General features: G+C 44.9%; 1 protein-coding gene across 10 annotated transcripts in view; it reads left to right on the top strand.

Annotated features, from left to right (window-relative positions):
* LOC147014718 (sodium/calcium exchanger 3-like) overlaps nucleotides 1–25,665 on the top strand; it is a 412,647-nt gene that overhangs the window by 108,074 nt on the left and 278,908 nt on the right. For 7 of the 10 annotated variants that reach the window (XM_085852870.1, XM_085852868.1, XM_085852872.1 and 4 more), the window contains one exon: nucleotides 4,626–7,366. In XM_085852870.1, the coding sequence (XP_085708996.1) occupies nucleotides 7,302–7,366 (65 nt within the window). In that variant the 5' untranslated portion in view covers nucleotides 4,626–7,301. Of the gene's footprint in view, nucleotides 1–555; nucleotides 676–4,625; nucleotides 7,367–7,526; nucleotides 7,614–20,392; nucleotides 20,684–25,665 lie in introns of those variants that run through there. The other 3 variants (XM_085852866.1, XM_085852874.1, XM_085852873.1) reach the window with 3 other exon arrangements.

Here is a 25,665-nt window from a genome sequence, read left to right as displayed (position 1 = left end):
TACAGAACAAGTTCGAGTTTCAGGGCGTTTCATCAATTTTTCACAGAATTATGCCCTTTTTAGACTGAGAAAATATCACAATATTTATTATACATGGGTCAGTGTTCAGCTGCCCTGACTCCACCCCACTGCTTTACACCCATTGGTTGGACAGCTGGCCTGACTCCACCCCAATAAAATCATGCGCCACCATTGCATGAAGCAGTGCAGATCTGCAGGCCTCAAGCCTTAGGCTTGGGTGTTCTTCCATGGCTCAGTGCAATTGGTATGATCCCAAGTATATACCCTGGTGATTAATGCAAAGTTATTGAAATATATACCGGAAAAAGGAGACAAACTATCACGTAACCAGACATTAGGCTCGTGCATACAGTGCCTGTTACAAATTATTCACATTCACCCCTTCCTGCACACATCTTTACCCTCTCGTGGAAGTGATTATCAGACTTATTGTGCAGCATGAACTTTCACTGAGCAAAGTATTCACTTCTTGTTCCATCTTCCCCACCTCCCTTTCCTCCTCCTGATACCCCATTGCAATCATTTGCACGATAGGTCTAGTTTTGCCATGATTGGCGGTTCTTTTTCGTGGCGTTGAAGGTACATCCTCAGTTGGAGTGAATGCACCCATACTGGGAAGTAATTCCTTTGGGTCGCAGGCGAGACAGCTCAGAGGTGAGTGTGCGCACCTCTGGGCCATCCCGCCAGCCCCATACTTTGGTTGCATCACATTTAATTATTTTCCACCATTATAATGTAAAACAACTGTCGAGAAGTTGCTGCTTCTTTCTATGTCCATGCGATTTGCATGAAGGCAGTGAATTAGTAATCGGATATGCACAAAGGGCAGTCCTACATCAACCAATTACGTTCAGTATGATTTGTGTACTTTTGAGCTTAAATTTAATTGCGCATATGGAATGAGTAATCATTTTCACATTTAATGTTGCTCGGTGATTATTCGGAAGCAAAAGTTATTTTGCGCATTGTTACTTGTCAATCACGTCCTGTATTACCTTCTCCTGGTGTTGGTGTTTGCTTAATGGTTACGGTGGTGGGCTTGGGATCCTCGGATGCTGAGTTCAAATCCCGCTCAGCTGTTGAATTAATACCAGGTGGGGTTAACTCGACCTGTCATCCTTCCTAGGTCGGCAAAATGAGTCCCAGCATGCTGGTATCCTGTGTCGGAGTGGTGACCCGTCCAGGATTGTGGCCAATAGCCAAGGAGACTGCTTAAGCAGCACCAACGCTCTGCACAGAGTATGGTCCCAATGGATGTATGGATTACCTTCCCCATTTATTGTATCCATCCATCCATTGGGACCATACTCTGTGCAGAGCGTTGGTGTTGCCGAAGCAGTCTCCTGTGCCATTGGGCACAATCCTGGACGGGTCACCACTCCGACACAGGATACCAGCAAGCTGGCACTCATTTTGCCGACCTCGGAAGGATGACAGGCTGAGTTAACTCCACCTGGTATTAATTCAACAAAAGAGCAGGATTTGAACTCAGGACCCTCGGATTCCAAGCCCACCACCCTAACCATTAAACCAACACCAGATATATTTATCGCATGCATTAAAAAAAATATTAAAAAAAATAAAAGATCAATTGTGAATTGATTAAACGTCAGCAACTTGTTTGATGTTCTTAAAATGCTTCTGACCTCTGAAACTGTCTTATAAGAGCCCCCAGGGGCAACCTTGTTACGTCAGCACGTGTTTACTGCAAGGAATTGTGGGATACAGCCAGGCCAGTTTATTTCAACATGGCAGACGTTGCAGACACCAACGGTGATATTTTACTCTGTTCAATGATTCCCGACCACGAGCAAGATGAACTGCGAACGTGGTTGTCACCAATAATTACAGAAAAATGGGAACAATTTGGTTGCTTCAACTCTTAAGCTCACCGTTGTTGTTCATATTTGTTGTTGTTGTTCTTCCTCTTGTAAATCAATCCTGTGAATTTCCTAGTTCTTGGGAAATAGTTGTATGGTTATCGAAAGTTATGATGGTGTAATGATAACATGTGACACGTATCACCATCGGATTACAAAATTCATAGAGTATTGCAATTTTTTCTCAGGAATTTGTCTTTGCTGCAGTTTTTACAAATGTAAACATGGAATGACATCAGAGGATTTGGTGCATCCTCATATGTGGAGGGGGGGGGGGGAGGACAGAAAGAGCAAAAGTGGGGGAGGGGGGGGGGGTGGAGAAAACTTTTTATGATATGTCAGGAGTACAAGTCCTCACCTGAAAGGTAGCCACAGGCAGGTCTTGGTCCAGCTGGAAGTGGGAGTTGCATTCTTCTTGTACTCCTTCACTGGACCGGTCGCCACTCCGATCCATACTTGTTTGTCATTTTGTGTTTTTTCCAAATCAAAGTGTTGTATGCTTTCTGTTCCATGGCGAGTACAGACATGACAGAAGTAAATAGACACCATGATTTTTAAAGAATTTATTTATTTTACATTTGAAGTATATTTGATCCATTTTAATACATACACTTGTATTTTATGGACTTGCCATTTGCAGATTTCAATGCTTTCACTCTTTTAAGCATAGAACTAATGAGTTCCAAAATTTTCTCTTGTGGGATTTCTGCCCCGGGCTTCATGCAAAAGGTTTAGCAATTCTGTCCTTGATATTGGTTTCCTGGACTTTTTTTTCCCCACACAGCTCGATCCAATATGGTCCAGAGGTGTTCAATGGGATTCATCTCAAGAGACTGACTTGGCCATGAAAGTCACTTGATCCCATTTCTATGCGCCATTCTTTTGTGTTTTTTGCATTGTGGCATGGAGCTCCATCTTCCATGAACAGTGTTGTTTTTGACCATCTGACCAGTGGAGAAGACAGGGAGAAGTCCATCCTCAAGGATGGAAATGTATATTGTTGAGTTGATGTTGCTCACACACTCCACAAGCTCTGACCGACCAGCGCTCCAGATTGCTCACCACACCATCACTGACAAACCACCGTGTTTGATAGTTTGCTGCAATCGGTTCAAAGAGAACTCTTGACTGGGAAGTCTCCAGACTCATACGCGTCCACTGTCAGGAAATTGAGCAAATTGGGACTCATCTCAAAAAATACACCCGAGCGGGTTTGACGGTCAGCTCAGATACAAAACTTGATGCAACCGAGTGTTTATCAACCTTAGTGACGACGGAAAGTGAAAACAGAATTCAAATGGAATTTAAAATAAACGCGTGAGGCCACTCGAAGCAAAAATCTCCATATTCTAGGAATCATTCCCAACATCATTATACAATTTTCAAACCTGCGTTTATGGCCGTGAAATAAATACTCTAAGTGTGTGCATTTAATGGCTGTATCCAGGACAGAGCTGGACCCCAACTAAAAAGGACCCTTGGGCCACCGAGAAGCTCAATCACTCATTGCCAGACGACTGCACGTCTGCACAGTGTCACGTGACCAGCCAGCTCGCCGTCGGATGAAATGCCCTAACAAAATCTTAAAACGTCCGTTTTTCACCAGAATTCTTTCACATACTTGAAGTGCACATCCAACCGGGCATAGCGGCGTGCGCCTGTAATCGGCTACTCGGAGGCTTGGGTTGGAGGATCGCTTGAGGACGGTGTTGAAGTCAGCGGACCTCGTGTTGCCCAATAAACAGGTCCAGACGACACAGGTAACGAGAAACTAGTTGGTCAAATTAAATATTCTTAATAATCTCTATGAAACCCGTGATGCATTATTGCCATCCGATGCTTCCTAATAGGTCATTCGACCAATCGGTCATTTTTCACTTGATGACCCTGTAGCCTTGACCCCGAGGCGAAAAAGGGCTCAGACGATCTCGAGAGAGCAACTAGTATTATCATCGTGTCAAGTTCGAACTCAATCAGCCGAGACGTCTAAGAGGAGATAGAAAAATAAAAATTGTTGACAGACAGACGGACAGATCTGAGGACATCGAACGGCTTTATTAGGTCAGCTTGACAGTTTGCCAAACCTCCAAGGGTTTTGGTGGCCATCTCGTCAGCCCACTTCTTTCTCCTTTGAAGGTTGGCTGGTCTAAGAAGAGGTTTTCTCCTCGCTGCTCTCCCATAGTAGCCCAGTTGATGAAGGTACCGCACGGCAGTCCTTGAGCTAACCTGGACCTCCTCTGCAACATCTGCTGCCTTGCAATGGGGAGTTTTCTCAATGGACCGCTTGACAGCTCGAAGACACCTTTCTGAGGGCCCAGATCGACCAGAACGGGAAGCTGTGGATTCCTTGCCTTCGCTGGTGAATTGCACTGTCACCCAGTTGACCGTAGAAAGTGGAATGCCAAGGTTCTGAGCTATCTGACGCTGGCTGACTCCACCTTCAGATTGGCCAACAATTCGTCCTCTTTGAAAATCGCAAAGGTCTTGTGCTCCCTGGGTTCGAGGCAAAGTTAATTGTCGTACAAGACCCAGGAACTCGTTTCTGCAAATAAATAGTTGAATATTAGTACAAATCACTGAGTAAAACTTGCTTTATGCAGATGAAATGAATAAATTTAAGGTGTCTATTTACTTCTGTCATGTCTCTGGATGTCTAGTTTCATCGAGAACGTTTGATTACAATGCTCGACCTCACTCCATGAATCTTCCTGTGTCCTTCCGCAGAAATTAGATCAAATTGATTTGAACAGTTGGGTGAACATTCGTGGTCCAAGAGAGGGAGAAGATTCCAGAGCAATCCAGGAGGAGCAGAGGAAGAAATTGAAGAGCTCACATTAATATGATCTTCTGGTTCTTTAGTCTTTGCAGTTGAATCACCTCCAGAGGGTATCTGTACTCACCTAAGTAGATTAAATATGTATATTTGCTCAAAATGGTATTCATCTGTAATGTTTTCATAACTCCTCTGGGGTTTGTTTGGCCATGGAACTAACTTTGGATCCCATTGGTGTTTGATAAAAGAAATGGGGATGAATGGAGTAATATTATATGATTCTTTCAAACACATTTGTCATTCCATCCTTCAGCTAGACAGCTCATTATTGACCAATGTCTTATTAATCTATATTTTGTGATTCACATGATTCATATGACCTGAAATGAAATATCATGAAGGTGCCCAAAGATACCCAAAGTCCAACAAGATGGGGCAGAGATGTATATACACTTAGTTACCTGTGAGCTGTTTCGTCTTGGTTTGATTCCTGACGTGACTATAAATTGTTGGATTGGTCTCTCTCAGGCAGGGTGTTGCAGCACTGAATGTGCCGTACCTCGGATGGACGTTAGGCCAGTTGTCGAATATGTGAGTATTAGTTGGTGGACGTTATAGATCCCACGGTGTATTTTTTGAAGAACAGGCGAGCTCTTGCCGGCATCATGAACAAATTACAAATCCTGTCGCCTTCAGTCCAACGTCATGGCTGCCCAGCCAGTTTGTGAGCACGTTCTAACTGACTTCCCGATCATCCCTGCCAGTGAGTGGACTTTGAACCTTGTGGGATGAACCTGTGGGATGACTTTGAACCTTTGACTTCATGTGAACATGGGAGGCTTGGTGATTTATTTCATGGACGTCCGCAATTGGAAAGCCGACCACATCATCACCAACATTCAGGTAGACCTCCCAGATGGAGACACTGCATCTGGTTTAGTTGCTTCTTAACACCAATGGGCAGGTCATATCTGGGGATCGTCAATGCACAGGGTAAGTTTAAAATGATGATATTAAATGTTGAAAATGATGTTCAAGAGAATATTTGATTCACAGATCTTGCGCTTGCAACAGTAGGTTAAAAGTGCCCGGCGAGAAGAACTGAATCAGTGTAAAGACACACAGTACATGCACAAAATACTTCATTTAGCATTCATACGTCGTTTTGAAATTCACGTATCAGACAGATAGTTTCATATAGGTATATTTCGGTCCATATTATCCTGTTCTCCCCATATCAAGTTTTTCAGCTCCTTCATTGTGAAAAAAAAATTTGAACACCTTTGTATATTTTCAACCATATTCCTGTGCCAGGTGCAGCAGGTAGGAATAATGTTTACACGGTTCTGAGACGACTACCCCCAATGTATTTGGTCAAATGCAACAAATTATTTTTCTGTTTTTATGACCGCTTTGGGTAATCGTCAGGTAACCCGCTAATCTCACGCTGTGTCGGTCCTTTCCAACACCGATTCTATAACGTGGTGTAATGTTTCAGTTGCGGACCCTATTTGGCTTATAGGGGTTAGACATGTAATCTTTTGGGTTCATTGCAGTGCGTCATGAGCTGTCGCTTCTGTTTGCTGCATCTCCATTAAGCTAATGAAAAATCTGATTCAGACAGACAGATTTCTATGCACGTCTACAATTCTTTTGTTCGACAATTTTGCTCATATTTTAGCCTGATGGTTAAATGATACTCTACCCCACCATGACCTGGTGCATCCGTTTGTTTCCATTGTACAGGAAAACGACTGTCCATTGACCATTCTTTTAGGGTCAGCACTTGTCTTGAAGGACAAGCAGATGGGCCGCAGAGAGAGAAAAAAGGGAGAACGGAGCTTCATACAAAGCAGGGCTGAAGGTGTCAGCTCCTGGTCTGTGCTCCAGGAAGAGCATTGGTCTTTGCGATTTAGGAATTAGTACCTTGTGGGTTTCTGATGCTCAACAGATCATACCTTTATCCCTCGGGAGCATGTTCCTTGTGCAATTGCGGTCCAAATTAAATTTCTTTTTGGTCGTCTGCAAGTGGAGGTCTGGAGTCGCTCGACAGCAGCAATTCGCTTGTGAGAGGTTGTTGTTGCCAAGGCATGTGATAGCATTATGAATATACGACTTATTTTGGTGTCAGTTGTGGACGCTTGATCGATGGATCCATCTTCGTACCAATGTCGATTACTTTTGACATATTTTCATCGACCGAGCTGTACGTACACAGGACGACCAATTTCAAAGATGTCGATGATTTATAGAGAACGTATAACTTCGCTTTGTATTATGGTGAATAAAAGATTGCTTCGGAAATTCTCCATCATCCTAATGCAATTGACTTCGATACATCCATGTGCGGTACATGAATGACACGCGTGGTTGGACGCGCTGGAATGAAACCGAATGCTGCATCACGAACCGAAGCCATCTGCCATCTGCTCTTCTGAAGCGTTTCGGTCGTACGTCGCACTTTCTGATCTCCCCGCGCATCCTTACCAGACACCTACGAGCATCCGCTTATCTGGACGACTCGCGTATATAAATACGCCACCAGCCATTTAAGGGGGCACTCAGGGAGCGGAAAAAATTGATAAGAATGAGTGTAGGTATGCCAAGCATTTCTCCAAGCCGATAAAATGCTGAAGAGAAGCTCTGAGCCGCTCTTTTTCCGGTCTCTTGCTCTGCGGCCACTTCTGGTCAGGTACGTTTATGACGTCACAATATAACTTTATAAAGTAATCTGGAACATGCATTTATAGACCGTATTATCATATAAAGCTTATCGGTTTATTATAACAATCAACCCAAAGCCCTTAACCCTTGCAAACACTTTGTTGTTGTGACAGTTATTGCTTTGCTTTGAAGACATGATGAGGGCGCTTTTGGCAGGACAATGCCGTCCGTCTCAAGGTCGCCATCAATGTATACCTTCCTGTTGTGTTGCTCAGGTAGCGCAGGTTCAATTCATTTATAGCGTATGGGAACCTTCCGTGCAACTCAGATCTGGAGTTTCCTCCAAATCAATCTGAAAGTCTTTTCAGCATGTTTGCATCGCAGACTTGTGTGAAAATTTGTCATATTTTGGTAAACTTTTCTTCGGTCTGAGCTGCATTCGAAATGCAATGAAATATTTTTACTTAAAATCTCAGAAGCATGTAATGATGTGATTGTAAGGGCAAATACTGTTTATTAGTATTACACACACACACACACACACACACACACACACACACACACACACACACACACACACACACACACACACACACACACACACACACACACACACACACACACACACACACACACACACACACACACACGCACACACACCATGTTGCCATTAACACTTGTGTCAATCGTGTACTGCATCATTAAAAAGAGATTAACCTCTTTTACAACAATCACAACCAACTGCAAGAGAGAAATTAAAGAATATGTTACATGATGAGCTACAAGATTGGCAAACACATTAATTTTCACATTTTAAAACCAACCCAGCTATAAACTGTCATCAGTGTTTCACAGGGAGGGTCATTCGTCGATGAGTGTGATGTCCCTAGGATGGACGGTAAACTGGGCATCTCGTCTGCCAGCATTAGTTGGTGGACGTTAAAGATCCCACGGTTTTCTTCGCAAAGAGTAGGTGAGTTATCGCCGCCACTCTGAAAAAAATTACAAATTCCTGCCCTAACTACTGTTGGCTGATGGGATGTCCAGTTTAACGTCCATCCGAGGGACGGCACACACATTGATGAATTGCCCCGCTGTGAAACACCGGAATGACAGTTTAGAACCGGGTCGAGATTCAAAGCAAGATTAGACAGCTTTGAAGCAAGTGTGCATACCTCTCTGGGCCATCCTGCCAGCCCATGAAAACCATAGACATGGAAAATTATCATGATAATTTGAGGTGTTTGTTTTGTGGCTTCTATGCACTCTTGTACCGCTGAACCAAATTTGCTTAAAACTGCAGCTTGTGCTCAAGGGTAAAGGGGTATAAAAGGCATTGAGAAAAGGGAATCAAACGTAAAACCAAATACTGCATTGGAGTCATCAGAAGGAACCCGAAGAAGTAAAGGGCAAAGATGGAGTCATCAGGAGGAACTGGGATAAGATTCGGGTTTCAGCCGCTACTCCTCTACCCCCAAACCAATCTTGGTGCAGCCAAGTGTGCCTGCCAAAAAACTTTCTGAAACAATCCACTTCTCCTAAAACAGATAGATAACGAAAGACAGAAATCGAGTAAAAGAGGTTAAAAAAAAGAGCAAGAATTAGAATCAACAAGTAAATAAAGAGATAAAATGTCATAGCCCCTGTTGTTTGAGTAATTTTGCTGTATGGAGTTCAAGGACTAGCCCATATTTATGTTCAACTAAAATGGCCACCAGTCTACCAGTCGGCCATCTTTGATAAGATCACAAAATAAGGTGAGGGGCACATGCATGCCATCATGTACTGTGCCTGTGACAAGTTTGAACAAAATCGGATCATGCATGTCTGAGAAATGTTTGGGGACACATTTAAGAAACAAAATGGCCACCAGTCGGACATCTTTGAGGTTTGACGTAGTTATGTAAGCCATCATTCATTATCTGCGTGCCAAGTTTCAACATGATTGTTCAATGCTTGTCTGAGAAATGGTTGAGGACTTGTTCAACACTGGGTTTTTTTTTCGACAACTAAAATGGCTGCCAGTCGGCCATCTTGGATCTGATCTCGAAAACAAATGGTACGCATACGCAAGCCATCATTCGTTTTCGGTGTGCCAAGTTTGTACAAGATCAGTAAATGCTTGTCCGAGAAATGGTTGATTATGTGTTCGACATCAGGTTTTTTTGTTTTTTTTACAACTAAAATGGCCGTCAATTGGCCATCTCAGATCTGATCTCAAAAAAAAAACATGACGTGCATACGTAAGCCATAACTCATTTGCATATGCCAAGTTTGAACAACATCGGTAAATGCTTGTCTGAAAAATGGTTGACGACATGTTCAACATCAGGTTTTGTGACCTTCGCATTCTGCGAAAGGTTATGTTTTGGTCGCTGTGTATTTATTTATTTGTGAATATGTGTGTTTGTTTGTTATTCGCATAACTCAGAAAGTATTAAACCGAATTGCATGAAATTTGGTGGGATGATTCGTGAGTATCCAAGGACGATTTTATTAGATTTTGGGACCGATCGGGTCAAAGGTCAAGGTCATGAAAAGGTCAAAGACACTCTTTTGAGCATAACTTCCTTCATAATACAGCTATCGACATGCAACCACTGCCATATTGTTCCATGACGAGATACCTTTCGGATATATAGTGTCGGATTTGACGTAACGTCATCGGAAGTGCGTCTAAATGACGTCACAAGATGACGTAAATTTTCAATTTTCGATCTCATCAGTTTTGATCATACCGTTTTGTAGGACTTACCTTTAGGACGTCACACACCAAATTTGACTTCGATCGGACTGACCGTTATGACGTCATTGACGTTTGAACATGACGTTTTTCAATTGTGGCTAAAATGTAATGATATTTTACATTCAAATATCTATATAATTTATTAAGCAAAGTCTCCCAAATCCAGGCATTAGGATCAGTACCAAAATATCTGTTTATTGATGTACAGGTTTTGCCAATTCACTTTGTAATCAAGGTCAAGGTCACACTCAAGGTCAAAATATACTTGTAGGCATAGCTTCAGATCTAATAGAGCTATTGACATGAAACCAACGTTAAAACGTTCAGTGAACTACGAGCTTTCAGAATGGTAGTCCCCGATTGGACGTGACGTCCCCGGAAGTGCGTCAAAATGACGTCAAAAGATGACGTCATTTTTTAATTTTTCAGTGTTTATCATTCCATTTTGTTGGACTGCCTTCAAGGAGGTGACACACCAAATTTGACGTCAATCGGACTGACGGTTGTGACGTCATGGACGTTTTAAAATGACGTTTTTTAAATGTGCCCGGAAAAAAGTTGCGGCGGCGAAGGTATGCGCTCTACCGAGTGGCCCGTTCTAGGTTTACAACTGAATTAGCCACCAGTCGGCCATCTTGGATCTCAACTCTTAAAAAAAAAAAGACATGCATATGTATATCATCATGTGTTGTTTTTGTGCCAAGTACGAATAAAATCAGTCCATACATGTCTGAGATATGATTACGGACACGAAAATTGAGACCGAATCCATAAGCCCCCATTTCGGACGCAGTCCAAAGGGGGCTAATGAAGGTTATAAAAGGCTGTCAGTATTTAAAAAAAACAAAACATTTTTCGGACGTTTACCTCTGTTGATGAAGTCTTTCACACCACCTTATTTAATAAGTTAAATTAGTCATTCATGCCCGTTGTATCCCCAAGCCTTGTGGATCATGTTTGTGAAGTTTTGCTTCGACGTATCAGGCCGTTAAAAAATACGGCTGCCAGACCAGGTGACCGATGAAATTTAAACTTACAACCGAATTCCCTAAAGCTAGTCGGTCATGTGCATGAAGTTTTGCATCGATCTCAAAAGCCATTCTGAAGAAGAAGATTTTAAAATGTTTTTCCAATGTTTTAAAATCCAATATGGCTGCCAAACCACATGACTGATGACATCATCAATTTAAAAGATCACCCTCAATAATTTTCGTATTTGATTGGATAAGGATTTTAACGCATCCAACTATGGCTTGAACACCACTTCACTAATTACATCATTGTTATAAACATTTATTCCCCATGAGGAGTATTTGACATGTACCGTTTCACTTTTTTTTCATTGAGCTGTTTCAGAGAAGAAGATGCCCAAAGGTTTTTTCTTTTTTCCAACATGGTTGCCACACTACATGATGCATGATGTCATAGTTATCAATGACAAAAAATCTTCATGGGGAGTTGCTCATAAAGTTGAAAATTTTGTGTCAATCGGACAAGCGGTTGCAGATAAAGCTCGAAGGGCACTTGGTGGAGTGCATACCTCTGCCACATTTTTTAAATATCATGCTATGTATCGTTTTTGGCCACATCAATGGAGAAGAATCACTTTAAAAAATTAAATAAATCTTGTATCCAGATCTTCACCAAAATCGAATCAATTCGTCGTGGTCACACACCAAACCTGCCCACCAAGTTTCGGCTGAATCCGTCCGCAACATTTTGAGATATCGTGCGATCTATTAGTTTAGCCAAATCTCTCAATGGTGAAAAATCACTTTAAAAATTATCGGATCCGCATTCGGATCTTCTCCAAAATTGAATCAATTCTTCCTTATCACACAACTAGTGTGTCCTCCAAATTTCGGGCAAATTCGTCCACAACCTTTTTAAGATATCGTGCTAAATATCGTTTTTGGCCCTATCTCTCAATTGTGAAGAATCATTTTTAAAATTCTCGCAGTTGGATCTGGATCCGGATCATCACCAAAATGTAATCAGTTCGTCCTTGTCACAAACCCAACCTGCCCACCAAATTTCATCTCAATCCGTCCAAAACTTTTTGAGATATGCTGCACACAAACAGACAGAGAGGGGTGAAAACATTACCTCCTTCACCTTCGGTGATGGAGGTAATGGATTTAAAAGCAAATAAATGTCCAAAATATGGTGGAAGTACTGTATAACAATAATCCTACCAAATTCAGTGGGGTACCAGCCAGAATGGCTTGGTCCCCTAACCAGACAGAATGGCTTGGTTCCCTAATTTCGTAGTTCCTCGATCAGAGACTGATGTCTGTAGACATACAAACAGATGAGTGAAGCAATTGCTTAATCCATGCTTTTCGCTTCATGCGTGGGGTAAAAAGACGAGATGAATATCTGAGATTATTGTCCCATTGTAAAGTTATGGCTTCAACTTATTGATTCAAAACTGGAATGGCATTTGTGCATTTGTGTAGAATGGATGAAAGTAATGATGGCAATTGTGTGTGGTTTTATTGTACAAATTTAGGAGCTCAATGTCCTGACAGGATGGTGCACAGCTAGTGCACTTACATTTCAGTGGTCGAATGGGTTTGATGAGTTTGATGCCCGACCAGACTATAAAGTCAGTTTGGTCCTTTGCAGGTAAGGCGCATCACAGAGTGTGCCATCCCTCGGATGGAAGTTAAACTGGGCGCCCCATCTGCCAGCACGAGTTGGTGGAGGTTAAAGATCCCACTGTGTCTTTCGATGAAGGGTAGCGAGTTATTGTCGGCACCCTCAACAAATTAAAAATCCCTGCACAATCTTACAAAGGGAACTGCATCAGCGGCACAGTCACTCCCAGGAACGATGTTAACAGCAACCAGACGCTGCATATGAGCCAAGTAACACTTCTTTAAATGCCTTAATTATTCCCACCTTGTGGAGTCGACTGCAAAAGGTATTTTTATTGGTAATTTTACATGTTATGATAACTATTATTATGTGCGTGCGATAGTGTAGGGTGGGCCAACATCACTGCTTTACATTAAAAGGTGGAAAAACTCACCCCTTTCACTGCAGACCCATCAGCTTACTTCCAATCATCAGCAAGGTCATGGAATCCATTATCACAGTTGATATGAAATCTTTCCTTTTCTTCAACAACCTCATCTCAGATCATCAATTTCGTTTCATACCAGGTCACTTCACCTTGGACATGCTGCTTCTACTCATCCAACAAGGGATGGAGACTCTCAATGTCAGACATAAGATCAAGGCAATCTCTTTGGACATATCCCGTGCTTTTGAAACAGTCTGGCATCCTGCCTTACTCTCCAAACTCTGCCTATGGCATTCAAGGCCAACTCCACACATGGCTTACTGACTTCCTCGACTCCCATTGCCAATGTGCGGCTCTCAATGGAATCCTTTCACCTACTCTCACTGTCAATGCTGGAGTGTCCCAAGGCAGTGTTCTGGTCCTGAGCCCCATTCCTGATTTTCATAACTTATGTCTCTGACTCTGGAAAATCCTCTTTATCTATTTGCTGATGGCTCAACCCTCTGCCATGACATTCCTCATCTTCCAGAGGCAGGCTGCAGCCTTTTCCCTCTTTTCAGACTTTGACAAAATCACAAGCTCGTCAAACACTTCGAATATGTCCTTCAACCCTGACAAATCTCACACTCTCACGATCTCCCTCCGAAAGGACGGTCTGCCAACCCCCATCCGTCTACTTTCTGAACAATCCTCTTGATGAAGTTCAGGCATTCAAACTCCTGGGCCTCACCATCAGCCATGATCTTTCTTGGGAAAACCACATAGTTGGCTTCCAAAGCCAGCCACTGACTGGACATCCTCCATTGTAGAAAGTCCATCCTTGGCACACCTAAACTCCGATCCACCGAAAGGCCTTCATCCGCAGTTTGATGGAGTTCTGCTCTCCCTTCTGGGATGGCACCCCTGCCTCACATCTTGCTCAGCGTGACACTTTGTAAACCAAGGCCTTTGAGATAATTGGAATCTCGCGTAATGAAGCTGAGTCAATGGGCCTATCACTTCGCCATTGCAAACAGGTTGGTGGTTTCTGTCTTCTCCCTCCTCCTTTCTGGGTTTGCACCCTCCACTCTTTCTGTGTTTTGTTCCAGGTTTCTGCAGGTACACACATCTTCAACCCCCTACTCATTTGTTCCTCTTTTTTTTTCCCCTCTTGTGAAACCAACTTCCACATTCCCTTCAATCTCATCCTTCCCTCCAAGTCTTCAGGACAGCTCTTCACCACCATCTCAGATGGTCTCCAGTCCAAAACCATGATCTTCTCTACCCTTGTTAACCCCACACCCCCAACCCCCATCATCCCACACCAAGCCACCCTCCTTTCCTTCCAAATTTCCAGTTTTCCCTCCTCAGAGTTAACATCTGTGTTGTTATTGAAAAGTATAACAAATAATTGTGTTCTGGTGAAGGTTATTTTCGCTGTTAAATTTCCTGTTAAGTCACACCAAGAACACCATGACCAACAAAACCAATAACGGTAACCCGTGGAGAGAAATAAAAGTTTTCAGAACCGAAGGTTGGAAATAAGGAACAAGAGAGAAAGGCAACGACCTATTCTCCAGGGCTGTCACGCTCGTTTTCAAGCGTTGCATATCATTTTAAAACCGACATACCCAGTGAAGGAGGAATCGGGGGTCTCATGTCTGCAAACCTGGGCGGTTCAACGACTCTCCTCTTTCCGGACCACGATGGACCAACTTCAACCACTGTGTGTTGGTCTGTGGAGGGTCAGCTTTGCTTCTTATATCAGACCCCGTGAGGTATTATTCGCTGAACTCCCTCCACTCATGGAATCTACCTGTCTGACATTGCATTACTGGTTTCTCGGTGATTATTTCAAAGCTTGTATTCCCTCTTTGGCACCATTTCTGGTAATTTTCGTGCCATTGTCGAGTAGGCATGTGGCTGACTGACGGGTACTACTCTCGGAGCTTATTTGTAACTCCAACCTCTCCTCTCCTTCAAGTAACACATCGTCCTTTACAGCATAGATTTCCCGTCTTCGTTATGTGTGATGGAGCTTTACCTGTGGACCGGTGATAGGAGGACTTCACTTTCTGAGGACTTGTAAAATGCAACTGTCCAAATGGCTTCATCCTGTGACCTGTACACACCCTTTGGAGGAGATCCTTTCAACTGTGCTCACCGCCGACCTTTCACCCATTTATAACCTCCTGGGGTTTATGGTACAAACTACTTGCTTGAACTAAGTTGCTACAGTGTTTTTATTTCTTTTCTGCCATGATTCCCTCAGGGTTACCGGTGCACTTGCTGCGGTGCCCTGAGGTCGACACATAACAGTATCCATCAGTATCTATCTTGTCCACCCAATGCGTCCTCTCCTGCTCCTATATATATATATATATATATATATATATATATATATATATATATATATATATATATATATATATATATATATATATATATATATATATATATATATATATATATATATATATATATATACACACATAAAGTCGAGACTCATGGAAGAGGTAGTACAGTGAATGCATCAGGACGTAACAGGTAAACGCAAAACACATGTGTATGGAGTGGACAAGATGGACACACAAGGAAACTCCAAGAAGGGAAAATTGGGAGGAGGGATTTTGGTGGAGTTAACGAGGGCAGGAAATATCATGGTTTAGGATTGGGGACGATCTGAGATGATGGTGAACAACTGTATTGAGAATCTGGAGGGAAGAATGAGATTGAAGAGAATGTGGAAGTTGATTCCACAGGTGGGGAAAAAGAAACAAATGAGTGGACGTGAGCAGTGATCCTGGATTTAGGTAGATTCACCAGAATCGGGTTGATGGCGGACCGTGTGAGCTCTGCAGAAACACAGGGGGTTGATTGGGTTGAACAAAGCATGGGAATAGCAGAGGGTGCAAGACCAGAAAGGAGGCGGTGGAAGACAGACCACAGACTCGTCTGCGATGGCGAAGTGATAGACCCATAGACTCAGCTTCAGCACAGGAGATTCCAATGATCTTGAAGGCCTTGGTTTTCACACCATCAAGATGAGGCAGGGGAACCAGCCCATAGGGGAGAGCAGTACTCCATAAAGCTGTAAAGGAAGGCTCAGCATTGTATGTGGATCAGAGTACAGGTGTGCCAGGCTCAGTTAAGGTTCAGGTGTGCCAATTCCTCCCCACGCCCATTGTTTATCCAAGTCTGCTCCTATCGTGGCCTTAAACTGTGCTGTTGGTGTTTCCCCCTCTTCCTCCACTGTTCCTTTTATCCAATTGCATCCTGATCCATTCAATGTACGAGTACGAGCTATTCCACGAGCCTCAACTCTGTATTCAAAAAAAGGTGGTGTGTAAGACTGCATCAATGGTGCTAAACTTGTGGGATTTTTTTAATATGCCATTTAAAACCTTTTCTTTTTCAATCTAATCATATACGTCAACACTGCGCGGGGTAAGATGTTCTATGAACTCGAGTTTTCTTCTGTTCTCGCTTCAGGGTTCTTCATTCATTCGGAAACCCCACCGATCCCACCCATCGTTCATGCTTACCAGGCTTGCTTGCCATAATCGTGTGCATGTTCATATTGCGTTCTGTGTTTGTCTTGCCAGGCCTTCATTTCCAATTCGTGTCCTCATCAAATGTTGTTGTTTGTTGAATTATTTATTACAAACAAATACAAACCCTCAGTTCACTGATGGGAGTATTAAGAGGGGGGAGTAAGGAGGGGAGGGAGACAGGGAGGAGGGGGAGTGAGGAAGGAGGTGGAAGCGGAAAGGGAAGGCAGTGTGAGGGGAGGGAAAGGGAATGAGGGGAGAGCAAGGTAAGGCAGTGTGAGGGGACGGTCCATCCAGACATAACCACCGTTTGTATATGTGCGGAGACAACCACCATCCGGGCATAACGACTGCCCATATACGTTCGGAGACAGAAATGGAGAGAGAGAGAGATGTGGGAGGGTGCTGCACTGTATTAGGAGGGGGTGGGGCGAGGATGGGACAAAGTGGGAGAGAGAGAGGGGTGGGGGTAGGGGAGTTAGCAGAGAATATGTCATGTTTTATGAATAACAGAGACATTGGGAGATCTGTGGAAGGGAGAGGGATGGGGTGGGGAACATGGGGAATACAAAATGGACATTACAGGGACTTTCAGGAAGGAAAGCAGGGAATTTGAAGGAGGTGGGTTTGGGGTGGATTAACGGGGGTAGAAAAGATCAAGGTTTTGGATGGGGGATAAGATAAGAGGTGGTGGTGAACAACTGTTTTGAAGGCCTGGAGGGAAGAATGGGATTGAAGAGAGTGAGGGAGTTTATTCAAAAGGTGGGAAAAAAGGAGGAATGAAAGAGTGAAGGTGAACAGTGATTTGTGGTTTGGTAGTTTTACCAGAAGGGGGTTGTTGGCGGACCTTCAGTGCCCTGCGGAAATATGGTAGGGACATATCGCAGACAAAGCAGGGGTAGCGAGGACAGAGAGGAGGTGGAAGAAGACAGAAAGACCACCGACCTGCCTGCGATGAGAGAGTGAGAGGCCCAAAGACTCAGCCTCACCATGGGAGATACCAATGATTCTCAATGCCTTGGTTTCCACAGCGTGAAGCCGAGGAAGGTGAGAGGCAGAAGCACCAGCCCAGAGGGGAGAGCAGTACTCCATCAGGCGACGGATGAAAGCTTTGTATGTGGTCAGGAGTTCAGGAGGGCCGAGGAAGGACTTTGCATGATAGAGGATTCCCAGTCAGCGACTGGCTTTGGAGGCCAGGTTGGAAATGTGGCTTTCCCAGGAAAGATCATGGCAGATAGTGAGACCCACAAGCTTGAATGAAAGGACTTCTTCCAGAGGATTGTTGAGAAAGTAGATGGGGGGGGGGGCGATCTAAACGGTCCTTTCGGAGAGACATAGTGAGAGTGTGAGATTTGTCTGGATTGAAAGACATGTTCCACATAGTGGGCCAGTTTGTGATTTTATCCAGATCTGCATGCAGTGAGCGAAGAAGCTGCAGCTTGCCAGTCTGAGAGATGACAGATGGTACGACAGAGGGTGGAGTCATCAGCAAAGAGATAAGGAGGATTTTCCAGAGAGTCAGAGAGATCATTGATGAAAACCAGAAAAAGAACAGGGCCCAGAACGCTACCTTGAGGAACTCCAGCCTGCACAGGAAGAGGGGATGAAAGAACTTCATTTATGGCCACACGTTCACTGCGACAGGAGAGGAAGTCTGCAAGCTGAGTGGAGATGGCCTTGGATACCATGAGAAGAGAGTTTGGTGATCAGGGCAGGGTGCCAGACGGTCTCAAAAGCACGTGATATGTCTTGGGATATGGCTCTGATTTCATGTCTGGCATTGAGGACCTCGATCCATTGTTGGGAGAGCAGAAGCAGCATATCCAGTGTAGAGGGACCTGGTCTGAAACCAAATTGATGATCAGAAATCAAGCCATTGGAGAAGAGGAAGGATTTAATGTCTGAAGTGATGATGGATTCCATCCACATCTTGCTGATGATTGGGAGAAGGCTGATTGGTCTCCAGTTGCAGGGATCTGTTTTTGCACCTTTTTATGCAGGGTGATAATGTTTGCTGATTTCCAAACAGATGGCAGATGACCTTGAGCAAATGAGAGGGTGAATAGAACAGAGAGAGGGTGAGCAAGAGCAGAGGAGCAGGTTTTTAGGACACGTTTGGTGGACGGTTCAGCACACATATAAACATGAGGTGGCAGTGGAGGGAAGCCTTAGCCAGAGGTATTCCTGAGGGTGTGGGAGAGTGAGGGCAGTCCATGGAGAGTGAGTAATGGAGTCTTTCATGAAGAGAGCAACACCTCTACCAGGACGAGGCTCAGATCTGTCATACCGGAGGAGGGAATAACCAGGGAGAGATACGAGGGAGTCAGAAACGTCTTGAGGGAGGAAAGTTTCTGTGAAACAGATTATGTTTGGTTTGCCAGGAGGAACCTTTATGGAAAGATCTGTCAGGATGACAGATTTCGCCGACCTCAGAAGGATGACAGGCTGAGTCAACCCCCCTGGTATTAATTCAGTGGCCAACGGAACTCGAACTCAAAACCATAGGATCCCAAGCCGCCACCCCAACCACTAAGCCAACACCAGGCAACTCCAAAGGTGGTGAGTGAACGTCACACTCGCTCTGGATACTGCAAATTACTCATTTGGTAAAATGTCGTATCCTGGTCCCGATCTACTACCACTACCACTACAAGTACTACTACCATCACCACTACCACCACCACTACCACTACCCCCAAGGAATTGCACCTTCTTGTCGGGTTCGCTGTCTGGGTCAATGGTGCAGGTAGAGCACTTACCTGTGAGCTGTCTTGCCAAGGTTCGAATTCCGACTCGATGGTGCTTTGCAGACAGGGTGCTGTTGATCACAAAGTGCGCCTTCCTTAGGATGGACATTAAGCCGGGTATCCTGTCTGCTAGCATTAGTTAGTGGACGGTCGGTAACCCAACGGCGTCTTTCGCGAAGAGTAGGTGAATTATTGTGAACAAATTACAAATAACCTACAGTCGAACAACGTCAGGTCTGGCCGGCTGGTTCGTGAAAGACTTCGGACAATAAATGTGCGCGACCGGCGCTGGATTTTTCGTCAAAGAGTTCCCATGCATGACGTCAGGCGCCAAATGACGTCATGTGCTGTTTGACGCCACATTTGACGCGGGATTGTCTGCGGACACCAGGACGCTCATCGTCGTCCACACCATCAGGCCCAGATTTGAAGACCACCGGGTGTAAAATTTATTACGATTCAGGACATTTACCTTTGACCCTTGTCCGTGGGGGGTCCTGGATGGGGGTCCGTGGGGGGTCCTGGATGGGGGTCCGTGGGGGGTCCTTATGAGGTCCTGGATGTCTCCGAGGAACGGAACGTGCGGACAAAGTGATGTGAAACGTCTCTGGGAACGGACACGGAACTTGCGCTGCGTTTGACTCTCATTGCTCTTCTGAGTCGTCGGGAGAGACACACGAGGCGACATTCGGACGCGGGCCGCGGGTGTCCGTCATGATAAGAAAGGGACTGTGGGCTGAGACAGGAATAGAGAGTAATAACTGGATGCCAAAGTCAAGTGACAGGCGAGGCGGCTGTAGATGTGACGCAGAAACCGTAAAGGAGAAGGAGTCGAGCGTTCGGCGACGCTCGCGACGCTTCAGCACTATCGGCAGCACGCCGGCGTGGGCGCGCGACCCAGAGGGACCGCCCTCCCGGAATCAGCCAATCACGACGAGGGGGCGTGTCCTGCGCTCCCGCGCTCCTCCCTCCCTCGGTTTAATTTTACCACAGCAGCTCGTGGATGTTTCCCTAACGCTCCGCAAGACGCCACCCGGGAGAGACGGCGGCTCGGCACGCGGGATGAACGCCGCAAAATATGAAGCTCGTTTTCTTTTGAGAAGACTCGAATTTGCTTAACTCAAGCGATATATTTATTTGATTTCCGAGTGAAATAGTTCCTCGTCACCCGAGGGTGCGTCATCATCGCTGTCCACCGACTCGGCGGAGATTTGGGGGACGACGTCGTCGTCCGATGATGCTTTGGTGGTAGCGAGACCGCGCATCAAATTCCTCTCTCTTCGACTCTGCCTGGGTAGGTGCTGCTGCTTTGCGCTCGTTGAGCACGTTGGTTTTCCTCAGGTGAAGCATATCTACCTCACCCTCCCCCATATCTACCCCACCCTCCCCCATGTTTACCCCACACACCCCCATATCTACTCCACCCTCCCCCATGGTTACCCCACGACCCCACCCTCCCCCATGTTTACCCCACCCTCCCCCATATCTACTCCACCCTCCCCCATGGTTACCCCACGACCCCGCCCTCCCCCATGTCTACCCCACCCTCTCCCAAATCTCAACCCCACATCTCTACCACCCCCCCATCTCTACTCCGCCCCTCTCTCACATCTCTCCCCCCCCCATCACTACCTCACCCTCTCCCACATCTCCCCCACTCCATCTGTACTTCTGCCCCCCCCTCCCCAACCCTCTCCTGCCTCGCCAATGCACTGCGTGCGTCGTGGGAACACCATGTACAGAACGCATTAATTAATTGATTAATTGAATAGAGAGCAGTGACTATGTACAATGTACGGACGGACAAGCCCTTCGATTCTGAGGACACCTGCGGATGCACGAACAACCACCCACTGTGGTTTTCAATGTGACACAGTATGTGGGTTTTAAAGATGTGCCACTGATATTAAATAAATAATTAATTAATTGTGTTTTTACCGAAAATCACCGCAGAGGGAAAGGGAGCGAGAGAGAGACAGACACAGACACAGACACAGACACAGAAAAAAAAAAAATATATATATATATATATATCCCTCTATCGACTCGCATCGACTCAATGAAAGCCTGAAACGACATTCTGAGCAATAACTGGACAAACTGGACAACGCGTCGATAAACCACCGTGGGAACGTGGCACTTGAGCGGGTCCGTGGGACAGCGCGTGCTGCTGACGGTGTTCGAGCTACGGAGACGGGGAATCCATGACGTAGAAGAACGACACTGTGGAGGCATCCTCATGGACCACCCTCGTCGGACACGCCACGAAAGATCCAACCAAATGTGTTGATGTGTAAACGAGTCTGTCCGCAACATGTGCAGATAATCTGGTTTGTAGAATATCCCCCACCACCCAGGGTGACCAGCTGTCATGAAAAGAACAAGGGACACTCAGGCAGGGGTCAAGGGGCTGCCATAGGCTTCCTTGCAGGATTAAGGGGCAGCAACCCTCTGGACGTCAGGGCGCAAAGCCCTCTGAAGCAATGCCGTTTAAATTATTTATTTATTTATTTGTATACTAAGTCTAGGCTCGTGGAGGATCGAAAAGAGCCGACGAATCAGGACGTAACATAACAGATAGTAGAAAGAGGAGGGAAGCACCAACAGCAGGGTTGAAATCCAAAATATAGGGAGACAAACAAATGAAGGTTCAGGAGGGTACTTGGGGTGGACAAGGTGGATACAGAAGTAAAACTCGAAAATTGGAAGGTTAGCTTGTAGGGAGGGGAGGGGGGGTGGTTAATGGGGGTAGAAAAGATCATACATTGTTCTGGATGGTGGTGAACAGCTGTCTTGAAGCCTTGGAGAGAAGAATGAGATTTTAAGAGAATGTGAAAGTTGGTTCCACAGGTAGCCAGGTGTTCGCTTAACGATTCAGGTGGCTGGCTCAAGATCTTTGGTCCTGAGTTTGAGGCCCTGCCGTGCCATTAGAATTAACACCAGGTGGGTTGACTCAGTCTGTCATTCTCATGAGGTTGGCAAAATGAGTACCGTCTTCCTGGAAACGGGGTACTACATTAGTGTCACAGCCACACTCGCAGTAATGATGCAACCAGCATCCCGAAGCTGTACACGAAATGATGGTGATTGTTCCACAGGTGGGGAAAAAGAGGAACAAATGAGTGCAGGTGAGCAGTGATTCTGGATTTTTGGAGTTTCACCAGAAGGGGGCTGATGGTGGACCAGGTGCACCCTGCAGGAACATGGAGAGGGGGGGGTAGGGAGACACAACGACAAAGAGCCAAGGGTACAATACCAGAAAAGAGGTGGGAGAAGACAGAGAGACCACCAGACTGTCTGCAATGCCCATATCCAACGGAGACTCCGATGACTTTGAAAGCCTTGGTTTCCATGTATCATGGGGTGCCAGCCCAGAGTGGAGAGCATTAGTCCATCAAGCTGAAAATGAATGGCTTGTAGGTGGATAAGAGTTCAGGTGTGCCAATAACCCCCCCCCCCCCCATTTCCTCCCTTGTGAGTGTGGTGAGACCTCTTGTGATTTCCCGCTGTATACTTGGAATCATGCAAGTGGTTTAACCACTGACCCCTGCCGGAGGGAAGGGAAAATACGGTTGGGGAAGTCCCAATTCTGAAAACAAATCCTTTTGCTCCTTCCGGCATTGGGTATGACTATTTAGCCAAAATCTTGGGAATATGGGAAACATTTCAGGAGAAAACGGGACGATCCTTTAAAATACAGGGCGGCTTGTCACAGTGCCCTGCTGCCCATCTCCTCTCCAAGCTGCCTCTTCTCATCTTGCATTGAATTCCTGGCCTCATCAGTTTTGACCAAAAGCTGTCATCAGATGTAGGGGAACTATGTTGGTCTTTCGAGGTCATTAAGCTGACTGTCCCATTTACTTGCTTTGGCTTGTGGACAAGAGGTCCTATTCTATATTTCGTAAAGATGAGCTCTGATGTCTGGCCTGAAGTGATTTTTAATTTCCAGCAGGGGGTGGCTACCTTACTGGATTGATATTTTCTGTGGTGGCCCCCATGAGAATGACCTTCCAACGGAAAATCGGATCCAAAAATATTTGGCTCAATTCTCCAAGTGTAAGGATGTTCAAAATCCTGTTCAAAAACAGGGCAGATGGGCTCTGAGGGGTTTTCAAGTGCTCGGCCACCAAAATAGCATTGTTTACATCCAGTTGACTGAACAACATGGTTACGTATGCATCTGACCACACGCTCGGATTCTTCTTCTTCTCTTTACCATCGATAATTTGCCTCCGGTTGCAAACAAGCTTCTTCTCATCACATCGCTGGTTCAATCAGGACCAGGATGGGATGGCTAGGGAGCGCTGGGGTCGATTATAGTGGACATCGTTTGGACAACAATCCATCTGTCTTTAAAGCAAAGCGCTAAAATTCAACGTTTGCCTGTTGGTGTTCCCAGCTGAACATCATGATTTAGTGAACCCATGTTCAAATCCAATAAACAATGTGTTTGCCCAAAATATTATTTTGGCCAGCTGAAAAATATGCCATCAAATGTCTTGGCCTTGGATGTCGCCTTCCCTTGCGACGAGATTGTGCATCCGAGGTGGCATCGCAGCAAGCTTTGAGGCCACATGGAGGTCACCTTAAACAGACGTTTACCAACATGAAGTCGTGGATGGATAAAGACCTAGGCTGCTTGCTGATACTCTGCAACCTTTATCCTTTTTTTTGTCTTTTATTTTTCTTCTTCTTCTTAAAGATGATCTACAGCAATTCTGGCCGATTGAGTTCAGGCATTATAGTGAGGAAACTTAGGACCACAATATGTAGACAGACTGGACAAAAGCACCAAATTCTTCCTGGTGCACTTTACATCCATAGTTCATACATTTTGCTATAATCTATAAAAGCAATGCATGCTGGGATTTTTACAAGTGGAAACCTATTTTGTTTATGGCAAGATTTGGGTGTCACCTCCTCCCCCCACCTTTGGCCATTTAAAGATTTTTACCTGAAGTTATTCTTTGGTGATTTGAAAAGATCACGTGCAAGGTTTCAGAGTGAAATGTAATGAAGAACTAATCCAAAAACAAATACTGTACACTTTTGAACCAAGGTTCAGGCACAAAATTTACGAAAAGGCATCTCTATTTCTCAGCTACGGACAAGATTTCCCACCAAATAACTCCTGGTAAAGTTTTATACACAATTCACCAAGAAAAAAAAGAAACCAAAAAAAAAAGTGATGTCACTTCTCCTCTCTGATTTTTTTTTCTTTTTTACTATTATCATTGCTCTGTTGTTAACAATGTTCCTTCTCGCCAATCACATGAGACGATACAAAAGGTTCCTCCTGTCTTGTATCGAAATGAACTCCAGGTCCAAATGCTCCGTGAAAAAGCTCTCAGGACTGAATCCGAGACTATCAATCGAGCACACACGTCTAAATCCGTCATTTAGATGTTCAAAAAGACCTGTGCAAATTTCGCTCCATGAGACCGTAATTGGTCCACCCTCCGAAAAACGATGGTATTCTCTGAGGACCGGTTGTGCAAAAACAAAACCGTTCTCTCCGATTTCTCCAGACTCAAACACGCCGATCGTCACTGGACGAAATGTCGATTCGTCGGTGAATAATGCAATTACCGGAACTGCCATGTGCGATGGTGTTGGTGTTGCACCAATTTTGGTGTTGCACTGTTAGTTACACTTCTCAGACTTCAGATGAAGTTCATGCACCCTTTCGCTTTTGGTCTTCTTGCTTATTAATGGTGCCTCCGGTGACCCTTAGTGGATGTCGACTCCACACCTTGAAGTTAAAAATTATTTTCCATTTTGCAATAAAACGCACGTTATTCCGTGCAACCATCTGATAAATGATAAAATCCAGTGTGTGCGGCATCTTCAAAATTCCAACACTTTTTAAACATCGACTGAGTGATTCTTCCTTTCCCACATGGTCCCTTCGTGTACAGCCTTCTTCGGCTGCTGGTTGCATCATTGGTTAGGGGCACAGCTATGCCGCTGATGCAGTGCCCCTATTACCAGTACACTGGTGCTCATTTCACCGAGCTCAGAAGGTCTGAATGGCAGGCTGAATCAACCCCCTGGTCTTAATTCAGCATCCAACAGGGCTGTAGCAGCTTGGAAGCAAATAGTGTGTGTATGTAGATCTAGGCATACTCTATGTATGAAAAAAAAAGAAGAAAACCCTTGATGTCTGGATGTGGTAAGCGAGATGACCTCTGCACCAGTATTAGTTGGTGGATGTTAAAGATCCCTCGGTATCCTTCACAAAGATTCGGCAATTTATCTCCAGCACCTAAAGCAAAT

This window comes from Eptatretus burgeri, chromosome 13 (genome assembly GCF_056783735.1).
Source record: "Eptatretus burgeri isolate ZD-2024b chromosome 13, Ebu_testis_v1, whole genome shotgun sequence".
NCBI classification, from domain to species: Eukaryota; Metazoa; Chordata; class Myxini; order Myxiniformes; family Myxinidae; genus Eptatretus; species Eptatretus burgeri.
The sequence above is the reverse complement of the archived record's forward strand: the minus strand, read 5'-3'. Positions and strand labels throughout refer to the sequence as shown.